Source organism: Drosophila montana, unplaced genomic scaffold, assembly GCF_035044405.1.
Source record: "Drosophila montana isolate Dmon_TW-CO22-7 unplaced genomic scaffold, ASM3504440v1 contig_3326_1, whole genome shotgun sequence".
NCBI lineage: Eukaryota > Metazoa > Arthropoda > Insecta > Diptera > Drosophilidae > Drosophila > Drosophila montana.
The window spans coordinates 487794-501608 of NW_026998210.1; the positions used below are offsets into that span (position 1 = coordinate 487794).

The following is a 13815-nucleotide window of genomic DNA, read 5'->3' on the forward strand; positions in this document are numbered from 1 at the left end:
TGCTGCTGGCGCTGCGAAGGCTAATGACCGATAAAAACGAGCACGCGCCGTCGGCGACGTCTGTTGCCTTTACTGATACGCGGCCAATCTAAGTCATAGTCGCAGTCGCAAGCGTAGAAGGAGCGAAAGAGATGGCAGTTAGAGCGTCAGTCGGTCGGACACTGTTGCCGAGCGATTCAAGAGCTGATTAGGCAGTGGGTGGGTTGGGCGGATGGTGAGGGGAGGGGAGCGGAGGGTAGCTGATCCTGCAGAGACAGGCGGGCAGACAGACGGATGGGCAGTGGAGGGAGAGGAAGAAGGAAGAGGGAAGTAGGAAATGGAAGTGGAAGTGAAAAGGGAATGTAATTAGGAGGAATCAAGCTAGATCTTGATATGGCAATGCGAATCGAGGGGCAAAGAGAAAGAAGAGAAAAGTAGAGAGAGGAGAAGGTAGCAAGGGAAATATGATGAAGATGAAGATTAAAGATAAGTGTAATTGGGAATATAAAGAAACATTCCTCAAAATAGTAATACGAATTTGAACTTGATAATGAATACGAAAACAGATGCAAATAGGAAAATCGATAAAAAAGTTGGACAGAGCAGATAGAGAAATAGACAATATATAAGAATAGAAAGAAGTATGCATGGAAGTAGAAAGCGGAATGTAAAGGGGAGAAGCGAAAGATAGATGATTATGAGAAATGGCGATGAAAAAATAAGACTAGAAATATGTATAGGAAAATCAAAAAAAAAAAACGAAGTTCAAAATCGAAGATATTTTCAAATGGAACAGGAATTATAATAGTTATAGTCAAAGCATAGAAAAAAGCGAGGAACTAGAAGAAGACCGCCGAAAGATTAGATACTGATGAGCAAAGAAGAAAGATTCGACTCGAAATACAGAAAGAGAGAGAGAGAGTAAAAGAGAGTAAAGCAAAGTCAAAGGAATGTAAAAAGTTATAGGAAACTTAACAAGCATAAAACGAATAAATTTGATTTGAATAAGTGCAAGATAAGATAAAGATACGAATCGAAATAACGAAATGAAAAGAAATTGAGAAAGAAGAGGAATACTAAGGAATACGAGTACCCAGTACAGGAATATGTGTAGGCAGAAGAAAATATGGGAACTTGGAGGCAAGTAATTCAAAGAATTTGAATTAAGAAATGAAAAGTGTTTAAGGATAGAAAAAAAAGGATCTGGAACATGATGATTTATATGAAGAGGAAATGAAACAGTTTACGAATAGATGTGCTAATAAATGAAAGGAATAAAAAAGCCTGGAGATAGAGTTACAAAAGAGAAAGGGAATAGCTGTAGATCTGTGATATATGTATAGGATATATGTATATCATATGTGATTATAATTGGGAAAAGGATTGATTGAGAATAAGATAAGGAATTAATATGGAAATGGATATTTAGAAATTGAACACGATGAAAAACATTGGGAACCGGTCTATGCCTAACACGAAAGGATGCTTTATCAAGAAATGTGTCATTGAAGTGGAAAGTGGGAATATAAATGGTTTAATGAAATAGGAATCGAAATATGATAAGGAAAAGGAATAACACAATCATTAAGAGTAGGACTAAAGATGGGAAATAAAATGGAAATGGGATAGGAAAATAAATATTAACGAATTGCTAAAATTGGAAAAGAAATAGGAATGGGAATAGGAATATGAATAGGAACAGGAATAGGAATACGAATACGAATACGAATAGGAATGGGAATAGGAATAGGAATAGGAATAGGAATAGAAATAGGAATAGGAATAGGAATAGGAATGGGAATAGGAATAGGAATAGGAATGGAATTGGAATAGTAATAGGAATAGGAATTGGAATAGAAATAGGAATAGGAATAGGAATAGGAATAGGAATACGAATACGAATACGAATACGAGTACGAATACGAATACGAATACGAATAGGAATGGAATTGGAATAGGAATAGGAATTGGAATAGAAATAGAAATAGAAATAGGAATAGGAATAGGAATAGGAATAGGAATAGGAATATAAATAGGAATAGGAATATGAATATGAATATGAATATGAATATGAATAGAAATAGGAATGGGAACAGGAATAGGAATAGAAATATAATTAGCAATGGGTAAAACAATATTTGATGGCATAATTAAGCATAGGATCCATAGGGTGCATTCTTATATATCTGTTCTATTTCTTCCCTCAACTGTTTTCTATTCAATATTTTCAGAACTTGTCACATTTATAGATACAGCTTTTGGGCTTACTCTGTTGAAATATTTCTATATCTAGTATATCCAGTATATCCAGTTCCAAGCATCTATCACATTGTGCTGTACGCCTATTCCAATTCATTAGAGAATTGCCTTTTCGTTGCCTTTTTGAATTGCCATGCCTAGTTTGTTTTTTGGGAAATGTTATGGGATGATGGAAGACAATATGTGAACAGTTATGAAAAGTGGAAATTGGAAAGAAAACTGGAATATAAAAAAAATTGCAAATGCAAATGATGACAGGAATAAAAACAGGATTAGGAAAACGTAGACAAGAACACAAATAGCAAACAAAAAAGAACAAGAAAATGGCGCACAGCAACAGAAACAGTTGAAAATGCAGAGCAAAGTAAACAACAACAACACAACAACAAAAAACAAAACAAAAAAAAATTGCTCGCGCGTCGCGCATTCAACCCTAACCTCAGACAATGTATAAAACTATGCACAGCGCCACGCAGCGCAGCGCAGCTGAGGACGTTGCAGCAGCCCTACGTGCACCTACCCCCAGCTCCAAGTTGCAACTTTGCGCGCAAAAAACCAAGTGGCAAATGTGTTGCAATAATAACAACAACAAAATGCCGGCAAGCGCCAGAACCAAGGTAAGCAAGCGAGGGAGCGAGCGAGAGAGAGATAGGAAGAGTGTGCCGAAGGGGGGGGAATGCGGGAAATGCCCTGTTGCGACATTACGTCAGGGCGCCCCAACAAGCGGGACAAAGATAGCAGCAGAGTGTGGGCGCGGGGCAGCAGGGGCTGCAGGGGCAGGAGCAAAGCCAGCGAGGGCAACGACCAGCACACTTTTGGCGCCCAACAAGCGCCAAACACACACTCACACACACGCACACACAGAGAGAGAGAGAGAGTTTTGTGTGTGTGTGTGGCAATAGAACAGCGGGTGGCGGGGTTGTTTGGGCAGGCAAACGCGTCCCTACGCCCGCCAGTGCGCAGCAACGGCATACATTGAGCTCCTTTTTGTGTGTGTTTTGTTTTGTTTGGTTTTTTTTTTTTTTTTTGAGTTGAACAACCTTTGGCGACCCTGAGAAGAGGTCAGCAACCCCTACAAACACAAACGCACGCACACACACAAACGCACACAACAATAGCAGCCGCGCGCGCGCTCTCTCTCGCGCTCTTTCAATTACAATGTGCATCTGTGTGTGTGTGTTGCGTGTGTGCATGTCGTGCGGTAGGACCTAAAGAGCGGCACACACACACACACACACAGACACACACAGACGCACTAACAGAGCGCAGGGCTGAAAGGGAGCGCTCTCTTCGCAACGTCAAAGAGCACGCGCGCCAAACGGAACTTGCGTTGATTTTGTCTCTGCTGCTTCTTCTTCTTCACCTTCTTCTTCTTATTTTTGTTGTTTTTGCTTTTGCGTCTGTGTTTTGCCGGTCGTTGCCCGTGCGGCCGCGCTTTTGGGGTCGTTCCTGGTCGTTATCCTATATACCGAGAAAAATCTATTTTTATTTTTGCCTGCCTTTAGCCTGCTGCCGTGTGCTGACTCCTACGTTGCTCCCCCCCCCCCCCCCCCCTCCCCTCCCTTCTGTTCCCAGTGTCCCACTGTGCCTGTTGGCCTGAGGCCGTGCAGAGTGCGGAGTGTGGAACTGACGGAACACGGCGGATACTTTTGTTTGTCTTGTGTTATGCACACAATGCGAAACAACAACAACAACAACAACAACAACAAGGCCAAATGTAAACGTCTCTATATGTGTGTGTGCGTGTGTGTGTGCGTGTGTGTGTGTGCGCCGCGTTGCTGCCAACTGTTGACAAACAGAATGAAGCCAACAACAACAGCAGCAGAATCATAGATCATCGAATGACAACAGCTTTAACATGCGCTTCGTTTTGCCAGAGACAGTGTTGACCAGAGACAGTGTTGCAAAGTGTATTTGCTTCGCAGATCCTACTTAATACTTCCTGCCTATCTATTCGAAATCGACAACCAAGAGAGCTGAACTCTGCAAATTCTCTTCCAGGCAGCATTTCGATTTGTTTTACATTTTTCTCCCTATATCACATGTTTAATCCCTTGACTCAAATATTTAGAATGTCCGCCCATCTACATGGAAAATGTGATTATATTTTAGAAATTTGGTATATAGGTGCATCACAATTTACAATATGTTGTACATAGTTTCTGTTGTCATACATTTAACCTGAAAAGTATAATGTTATCGGAACTCAGCAACAATCAGAGCTAGACCTTGGAAATTGTATATGTAGGATCTCTGAAATTTAAACAAATATAAAACTAAAGGTTCTCTTCTATATCATACATTTAACCTTCACAATGTGCTCTTATTCGCAGCCTATCTATTGGAACTCAGCATACATATATAATCTTTTTCACTTAAAAGATATAAATTCATAAGTTCTCTCCTATATCATACGTTTAACCTGCAGAATATGCTTTTTTTCGCAGTCTGTCTATCGGAGCCCAGCAAATATAAGACAACGATTCTTGAAATTTGGCATGTTGGTTCTTTCTTCTACATATCAAAGAAATCTGTTGGATAGATTTTTTGCTATATATCTTTAATCCTAAAAGTAGGCTACAAATCGCCTATGCAATCTATCAGTAACTCCAAGAGTTAGAGCCCAGAAATTTCAAAAGTTAACTCTCCCTAGTCAGAGTTCATTTACTTTGTTTTTTCGAATCGGTTGATAGAGGCAGAAGCTGAGAATATAATGTTGGCAAAGTAATTATCTAGAAGTATGACTAATGTGATTTCTTTACTTTAATAACAAGTCTTTCCGCTTCTTGAACATTGTCAAAGCATGAATAAGTCTTTGAGTTACCAGGGTTTAGAGTATTATCTTAATCAACTTAAGTGCACATTATTGAAAAGAACTTGATAGGATTAACCAATCTATATAAGTAAGTATTTAGCGACCTCCTTTATACAAAAAACTGAAGGAATAACTAGATGTGCCAAGGGAAGCTTTGGTATACACACACTTAAGTATGCCATATTTGAGTGCTGCAAATTTCATAAAGATCGGACCATAAATACCGAAGTTACCAAAGACTGCATTTGCCATAGCTTGGGGCCTTGTCTTATTTCCAATTGGATTAACTTGATAAGAGATTTAAAGCACGAATAAACCAAAGTCACGAAGAAGAAAAGCACGACAAGCGACCAACTCTGGACGAAAGTCGAAGTCGAAAGACGAAGTTTCGTTCAATGCAGGTTTCGTTCTGCTGCCTGACGGCGTGAGGGGTGGAGGAAGGGGTGTGCGTGTGTGCGTTAACAGCTTCTTGATGCGCAATTAAATTTTAGCGGGAAATCCGCTGTGTACGCAGCTCTGTTTAGATTTTGCCCGTGTTATTGTTGCGCTGCCCGCCATTCTTGTTGTTGTTGTTGTTATTGTTGTTTGTAATTTTGTTGTTGTTTTGTTTTCGTTTCATTTGTGGCATTGCGTTATGCATTCTTCCGCATTTGCTGGCTGGCACTGTTGTTGTTGTTGTTGCTGCTCGACGGGGTCGCCGGCGGCAGCAGGTGCCGTGCGGCTGGACCCGGGTAAGGGGCAGGCTGTAAGTGCCACTTCGTATTTAGTGACATTTTAGAGTTCAAGTTGCCGCAGGCCACGCACAAGTGCATGTGCATCTGCATGTGCATGTACATGTGCATATGTGTGTGTGGAACGTACTTTGTTGACCTTTCATGCTGTGTCTGCCATTGGCGACGTTGACGTCGACGCTGACGTCGTTGCATTCGCCGGGTTAATGAAACCGATTGACACACAAACACAACAACAGCAACAGCAGCAACAACAACAGAATTTCAAAACAGAAGAGCCAAAGCAAGAGGCAAGTCAATAAACTTGCCAGCGAAGAGTTGGTCGAGCGGGAGAGCAATGCTTTAAGAGCGCCACGCTGGCAACAGCAGTAACAGTGAAGAGAGCGCAAGCTTTAGCTAACAGAGCTGTAAATGCCGAACAGCTGCAGCCAACGAATGCGTTTATATCTTAATATACTTATATATAAACACACGTGTTTGTAAAGTTTATTATTGTGCAGCAGGTATTTTGATTTGTCATATTCTCAATATATAATAATTAAATTTTGTAATGGCAGCTCAACAGCTAGGCGTGTGTGGTTCGTGTCTGCGCTACAAATATTCATATGTTGCCGCCATTGTTTAGCAGCTGCTCACGCTTATGCTAAAAAAAAGCGCGCGCTATTAAGCATGCAGCATTAGTTGCACATGTCTCGGCGCTGTTAAGTCACCAAGCCATACATATGTTAGCACTGTTAAGTCGCTGTTAGTTTATTCAGCGCGCCGAGCTTCTGCTGGCTAAAAAGCTTGCTATCGCCATCTGTTGACTGTGCAGCGACACCTTACGTTAACACTGACGCCATCTGTCTATTAGTTCGCAGCAGCCTTGCGTTTGGGTTGATGCACGCGCTAAGCTTAGCCAAGACACAAGCGCGCTAACTTGAGAAAATTTGCACTAATTCAAATTTTTGTTGTTGCTCTTTTTTTTCTTCTCTCTCCGCAGCACCCGTCTTGCCCGCGTCCACAGAGTCAATGTGAATATTGGCAGCTACATTAATCGCAACGCGACAAAAACAAAAACAAAAACACGAACAAAACCAAAACCAACAAGCATCAAAACAACAAAGGCAACAACACATCAAATACGAACCAGAGACAGATTCAGATTCAGGAGCAGCACCGACCATAGGCAGCGCAGCACAGACGAGGGGTAAGTGGCAAGCGGCTGTTGCAAGCGGCTGTTGCAAGCGGGCGTTGCAAGTGGACGTTGCAACAGCAGTAAGAGCAGTTAGCTTATAAACACTTATGTATGTAAGTTTATATGCGACTTGAGCAGATACCCATTAAAAAATGTAGTCGAGCGTGCCCGACTAGCAGTTACCCAGTCTATGCTTCTTTTGGCCAACTCCTCTGAAATTTTCACGCATATCAAATCAGCTTTCCCATATGTGCGCATGAATTCACATAGAAGCCAATTGCATATCGATATTTATCGATGATGAACTGCATGATATACTATAAAATCGATATTTATCGATTATTGGCAATAATTAAATGTCAGCGTTATATATGATTTGCGAATGTTATTTGTTATATGTACATTCGAATTCCCGCTTTGATATACTCCCAATCGATATTTATCGATAACGATATTTATCGATTAGTCAATGTCACACCAAGCATAGCAAATTTTGTTTTGCAATCCAACTGATTGACTTACAATGTGTATGCAGATTTGGAAATCGATAAATATCGCTTATAATCGATAAAAGTCGATAATAATTGATATGAATCGCATTATCGATTGGGAAAACATCGGCGTGAATGCTATTCAAATGGACCTCAGCTCTTTATCGATCTCCGATAACTAAACGACAAATTGCGCTCGCTTATCGATATCTATCGATGTCTATCGATATCTACCGATGTCTATCGATGTCTAACGACCTGAGCGAATGTGGAGAGAGCTCTCTTAATGTTGTGAGGCATATAAAAGGACCTTCGCCGTGGACTAGCTGTGAGATTAAATTGACGCATTAAGGGATCAGGAATATATATATATCTATATATTTATATATGCACGTAGCTTATGGACTCGTCCTGAATTATGCAGTATTAGCTGTTGCCCAAGGTTGTTGGCGGACGAAGGATTGCGCATCCTTCGGCGGGTACAATGGACTGCCGCAAATCTGTGCCAACAACCTTCGCACGGGCGCAGGCAGAGGAAGCAGAGGTAGCAGAGGAAGCCATGGACGTATGTGCCTCATAAATATGCAACGGGCAACGGGCAGCGGGCAACGGGCTCGTGGCAAGTTGTCTGGAGCTGACTGCACGCCCCCATTTGGACGGGTTTTGGGTTCGGTTGGGTTCGGTTGGGTTCGGGTTCGGTTTTGGGTACGGTTCGGCTGGCGTGTCGCCGCCTTTTCGAGCACACTCCACGGTACGTGACTTGGGCGTCGACGTCAGCGTCGACGTCAGCGTCAAGGATTCGCCTGAGTTGACTTGGCCATTCGCTGCTGCTGTTGGCCTGGCTCTGGGGCTGGTAGTTTTTATATAAGGACAAGCCGCCTCCCCCTCCCACTCCCCCTCCCCCTCCCACTCCCACAATCTGTCCTTCGGTCTGTGTGAGTGCAATGTACGCTGCCCTCTAACCTACATACTCACACACACACACACACACACACACACACACTTTCACACGCGCGCCGTTGGGTTCCACGGCTAACTTACAACTGGTTGTGACAGGACCCTTTTCAAACTTCACATCATGCATTTTTCATCTAAAAATAAGTCCTTTTTTCCAGAGAAACGCGCAGTTAGCAAATGTTGCGGCGACTCTAACTACTCGAGCTTTCACTTGCGTCAACCGTTTGTGAATCATAAGAAAGCTGCTTTAACGAAGCTTTAAGCAACAAGAATTTAAGAAAGCAGAATCTTACAGAAAGAGCTGACTTAACTGGTTTCCCTTAGCATTGCTTCACTGTACTATACATGTCTCACTATATCTCAGAATTGGAAAACTAGAGTCGAGTCTCGCATTTCAGGCTAAACTTTGGATATGCTGAAGTCTCAGTTAACTGCGATCTAGCGAACAACTCGAGCTTTAAGCTGCGTCAACTGTTTGGGAATTATAGGAAATGCGCTTTAACAAAGCTGTAAGTCGGCCAAAAAGTCGGCCTTGATAGACTTTAAAATCGAACAAGAGCTTTGCTGAACTGTGAAAACCTTTTCAATTGAAAGCAGAAACCAATAAAGAAGGTTTGTCTTAGCAATGTTTCACTGTACTTGTGCTTTTCTTTGAAAGCTTTGTTAAACAGACTCTTGGTACTTTTTGTTTTCCCTAATATACATCTATTAATGCAAAATGTTAGATACAGTCATCACTCGTTAATTCGAACTGCTTCAACTGCTAATTTGTCAAATATTCTCATTTTTTGCGTAGGTAAAGACAGTACAAATGTCGCAAGGTTCCCAATTTCTGGAAAATTACAATTCTCGAAAGCTCACAATTTCCATTGTACAGTCATAGATCCAATTGCAGGAATTTCGTAATAAATAGCTATATAAAATTATATATATATTATAAAATTAAGCTAAGGCATAAAACGTTAAGAAAAAGCTCATTGCGGGGAAATACTCAATGTCTATTAAGTAAGATAAAGCTCCCTATATAAGATAAAGCTCCCTATATACATATACATATACATATATATACATATATGTATATATTATCATTTATTAGCTATATAACTTTGAGATTTTAAAGAATACTCAATGTCTATTCAGGAAGAAAAAGCTCCTTTTATCTATATAATACAGACGAATCCATATATGTATATATATATGTACGTTTATATATATCTTCACTTTTCATTTGAAACAAAAGACATCTCAATTTATTTAGAGTTCAAGTTAATATCGCTTCAACTGGCCAACTTCTACGGCTTCTTCTTCTTCTTCATCTTGTTTACAGCTTCGCAGCAATGTGATTGGTTAGTGAACAAGTGTGGGGGGGGGGGAGGTATGTGTGGAGAGTGGGGCGTGCGCTGCACATGGCACATGGCACATGGCACATCAAGCTTCCAGCTGGCAATCAATAGCAGTCGCAGCCGCAGACGTAGACGCTGCCACAGCAGGAGGCGGACATGTCTATTACGCCATCGCCAAAGCAAAAATATAAATAAATAAAAAAAAAGAAGAAAATTAGAAAAAAAAAAAAGAAAAAAAACGGTATCGACTGCGGCAGCGACAGCTGAAATATCTTCATGCACATCGCGGCGACTGCATGCAAACATGCCTGTGATATATGCATGTGTGCGTGCGTGTGTTTGTGTGTGTGTGTGAGTTGCCCTGACAGGCAATGGGCCCGTCGTTGGGCAAATTGCGGTGGTTCGCTCGCCTTTGCAACGCTTCTATTTACATTTCCACGCTCATTCGCTGTTGGCGCCGACGCCAGCGTCGCTTCTAGCTGCAGTTGCAGCGACGACAACAGCAACAGCAACAGCAACAGCAACAGCGACAGCGACGCATCGCAGACGCTCAGACGAAAGCGAAAGGCCATTGTCCGGAATTTTGTTGACCTACTAAGAGGCAGAATGTAAAGTACGAGGCACAGCTACACTGTCATTGCCGTTGCCGAACATGCACGAACATCGAACACGAACACCGCACATCGAACACGAAGCAAGCAGCCAGCAGCCAGTCAGCAGCGCAAGCTTTTGTGCGCTGAAAAGCTTTGGCTGTCTGCTCTGCTGTGCGCCCGTTTCGTTCTGTGCATTAAGTTTGTTTCTTTTTTGAAAGTTCGCCGCTTCACAAATTTAGCTCTAAATGTGTATGAAAAAACAACAACAAAAGCAAGCACATCTAATGCTCTGCATTTTCGATATTAACGAAGTCAAAGCCGAATTGTAGCGAACGCCAAGTCTATGGCGGGCATGTCATTCACCTTTTGGCCGCCGCTCTCTCACGGGCGTTCTCTTGGCGCAGCCAACACTAACACACACGCACATATACAGTCGTTCTGTTTTGCTGCTCTCTCTCATTCTCAGCGATTTCAAGCTGTGCTCAAATCAACACAAGAGTTGGTGTGTAGGAAGAGAGAGAGATTGAGTGAGGGGGGGGGGGGGGTTGCCAACTGGTTGGCTGGCCCTTGTTATGTTATTTGATTGTAATGCGCATTGTTGTTGCTCTTCTTGTATTTAGTTCGTTGCGCTCTCTCGTTTTTGGCGCTGCGCAGCTGACTTAACGCCTACGCCGCAACAGCGCCACAATGATTATTGGGAGTCAAGAGAGCCAGCAAGGAGAGAGAGAGAGATAGATAGAGAGAGAGAGAGGGGGGGGGTCACACAATAGAAAACGAACCGTTGCCGTCAAATTTGATGAGCAATGAATGATGGTTTTTTTCCCCATTTTATTTTTTTGTTTTTACTTTCTCTTGGCAAATAGAAATTAATTACACACACACATACATACATGCACATGTATATATGTACATATACATACATATGTACATACGTAAATATCTAAGCAATTAGCAGAGCTTTTCGTTAACATTCTATTTTTTGCGAACTGTGCATCGAATTGCATGGGATCGTTTCCTGCATAGTTCCATATGCATGCTGCTTAATTTAATATTCATGCTTGTCTCTTCCTCTTGCGCTCTCTCTCTTGCTCATACACACGCGCTCGCAGCGCTGCAGTCACGCTCTGGTGCACAGAAAGTTCAAATTTATAGCGACTGCACAGACAAAAGCACAGCAGCCGCCGCCGCAACCCCGCGCAGCCCATCTTGGTCAACATTGGCGAGCTTTAACCTAGTTTAAGGTCATTTCCAAGTCAAAGACAATTAACAACTCGCTGAGGCGGCAGGCGGGCGGGCATTTGCATGTATGTGTGTTTCTCTCTCTCTCTCGCTCTATGCATGTGTGTGTGTGCGTCTGTAATAGAAGAGCTGCTTGCAGTTGTTTTTGTTACTGCAATTGGCGCAATTTGCGCCTTTCTGTTTTGACATTTTAGCATGCAGGTAGAAAATAAAAAGACCAGTAGACCACGAAGTGGGTGGGCTTTGGGTCTTGGGAGTGCATGAATTGCATGCTACGATAAGCCATTTGGCATTTGTCAAGGACTGGCTGTCAGTGAGTTTTCATTTTTAACAGCCGTCTAACAGCGGCAGCTGCTGTTGTTGTTCCTGCTGCTGCTACTGCTGCTGCTGCTGCATCTTATCTAACTATTGTTTACACGCATTTCGTGTGTTCAACGTAATTTTTGACAATGTCCAAAATTAAGGTCACAATAATCTTGACATTGCGCGAGAGAACAAACGATGACGCTGACGACGGCGACGACGACATCGTTTGCTGCCGCCAGCACTCAGACCCCGCAGCTCCGCAGCTGCCCCCCCCTAATCCATCTCTGGCTCATGCATTGCCCAGCTCATCACCGAACCCGTCTCTGCTTGTGCCCCCTCTCTTTCACACTTGCACTCGCTTATTGCTTATCATTCGCGTTGTGCGCGTCGTCAACAAATTTGTTTTGTTTTGTTTTTTTTTTTTGCGCGCTGCGAACGTCGCCGTCAACGTTGGTGATAATGAAATTGAAATTTCATTGCTAATTGCGTTTAATATTTATAATTGACCCAAATAATTTGCGATTGGCTGGCAAAAACAACAACAAGGCATAAATGAAAAAGAAAAAGAAAAGCATAAAGAACTGTAAAACAGAATCAAAAGAGCAACAAAATTACCGCAAAGAAAGCGACTGAAGCGGGTCAGCTGTTGGGCAAGGCAACGGGAATCAACATACATATATTATTTTACATTTTCATTTTGCGTCTGTTCAATTAGTCACCGTTACCTGCAGCTGCTAGGATTGCATTACAAAAAACCTAATATTAAACGATCTTGCATTCAATACACAGCACAGACAACAACAACAACAACAACAGCAAGCGCAAAAAATTGCGAATCGAACAAACTAAATGTGCTAAATATATGTGCACACCAATACACACGCATAACGCAAGCTACACTCACAAAAACACACACAGAGATCAGGCTCCTCTCTTGCATCTTTCGTCCATACTTCATTCGCGCCCGCTGCTGCATCTGTTTCTATTGAAATACCCTTGCATTAATCATTACAGTTTTGTCAGGCATTTCATGCAGACTTTATCAAAACTTTGGCCAACAGTTATTTTATTAATTTTTTAACGATTTTCAAAGAGTAGCATTGAATTCGGCTAAGAATTGTGCTTTTTTAAAATAGCCTATTATAACTATGAATTTCGCTTATACACATATGCTAGATGTGTGTACAGAAATTTAAGAGTGCTTACTAATAAATGAACAAATAATGTAGGTATGAGTGCCGCATGTTTTTATACGTACGTCGAAAGTGGGCCATCTATCATTGGAAAAAAATGGAAAAAAAAAATAATCTACCAAAAAATTGTGATTTTAAAACAAAACGTGCTACGCCAAAAATGTTTTCGATTTGATTTTAATAATTAGGGTCTGATGATATTATATTTGAAAAACATGATTTGCATTTAATAATAAGCTGTTTGATAGTTATTGTTGAAAATTGTTAGGTAGTTTTCATATTAATATCATCTATTTTTAAAATACGAACACAATTTTCATTCAGTATTTAGATTTGTATTATTTTAATATATTATTGGTATTATAAGTAGATAGATCTGCAACGCATACAGGGTATTCAATAGTCGCTGCGCCATCATTTACTTGACAGGCAGTTGTTTTGTTTGTCTTCGCCTCGCCTTGGCTCGCCACACTCGCTGGCGCTCGCACACAGCGAAAAACAGTTTGCTCTTCGCCCTGCGCCGACGTTCGCCCCGTCCGCGACAAAAGTAGGTGAAAGGTCTTCAACCTTTTTGCATGAAAACAAAATTGTGCAGGGCATGGCAGAAGGGGGGCGGCCATGCATGTTTTTGTGTAGTGCAGTTCTCGCTAGGAGTTGGCCGTTGTTCTTGCTGTGGCGAAAATAAAAAGAATTGAATAAAAATATATTCAAATGCAATGCGCAAAGGCGAGC

At 41.7% G+C, this 13815-nt stretch overlaps 1 protein-coding gene across 1 annotated transcript in view; it reads left to right on the forward strand.

The window, feature by feature from the left end:
- LOC135434514 (uncharacterized) overlaps positions 1-13815 on the forward strand; it is a gene marked incomplete at its 3' end in the record, with an annotated part of 65969 nt that overhangs the window by 13173 nt on the left and 38981 nt on the right. Inside the window, exon 3 of the mRNA XM_064691124.1 lies at positions 6767-6973. Within this exon, the coding sequence (XP_064547194.1) occupies positions 6767-6973 (207 nt within the window). The remainder of the gene's footprint in view (positions 1-6766; positions 6974-13815) is intronic.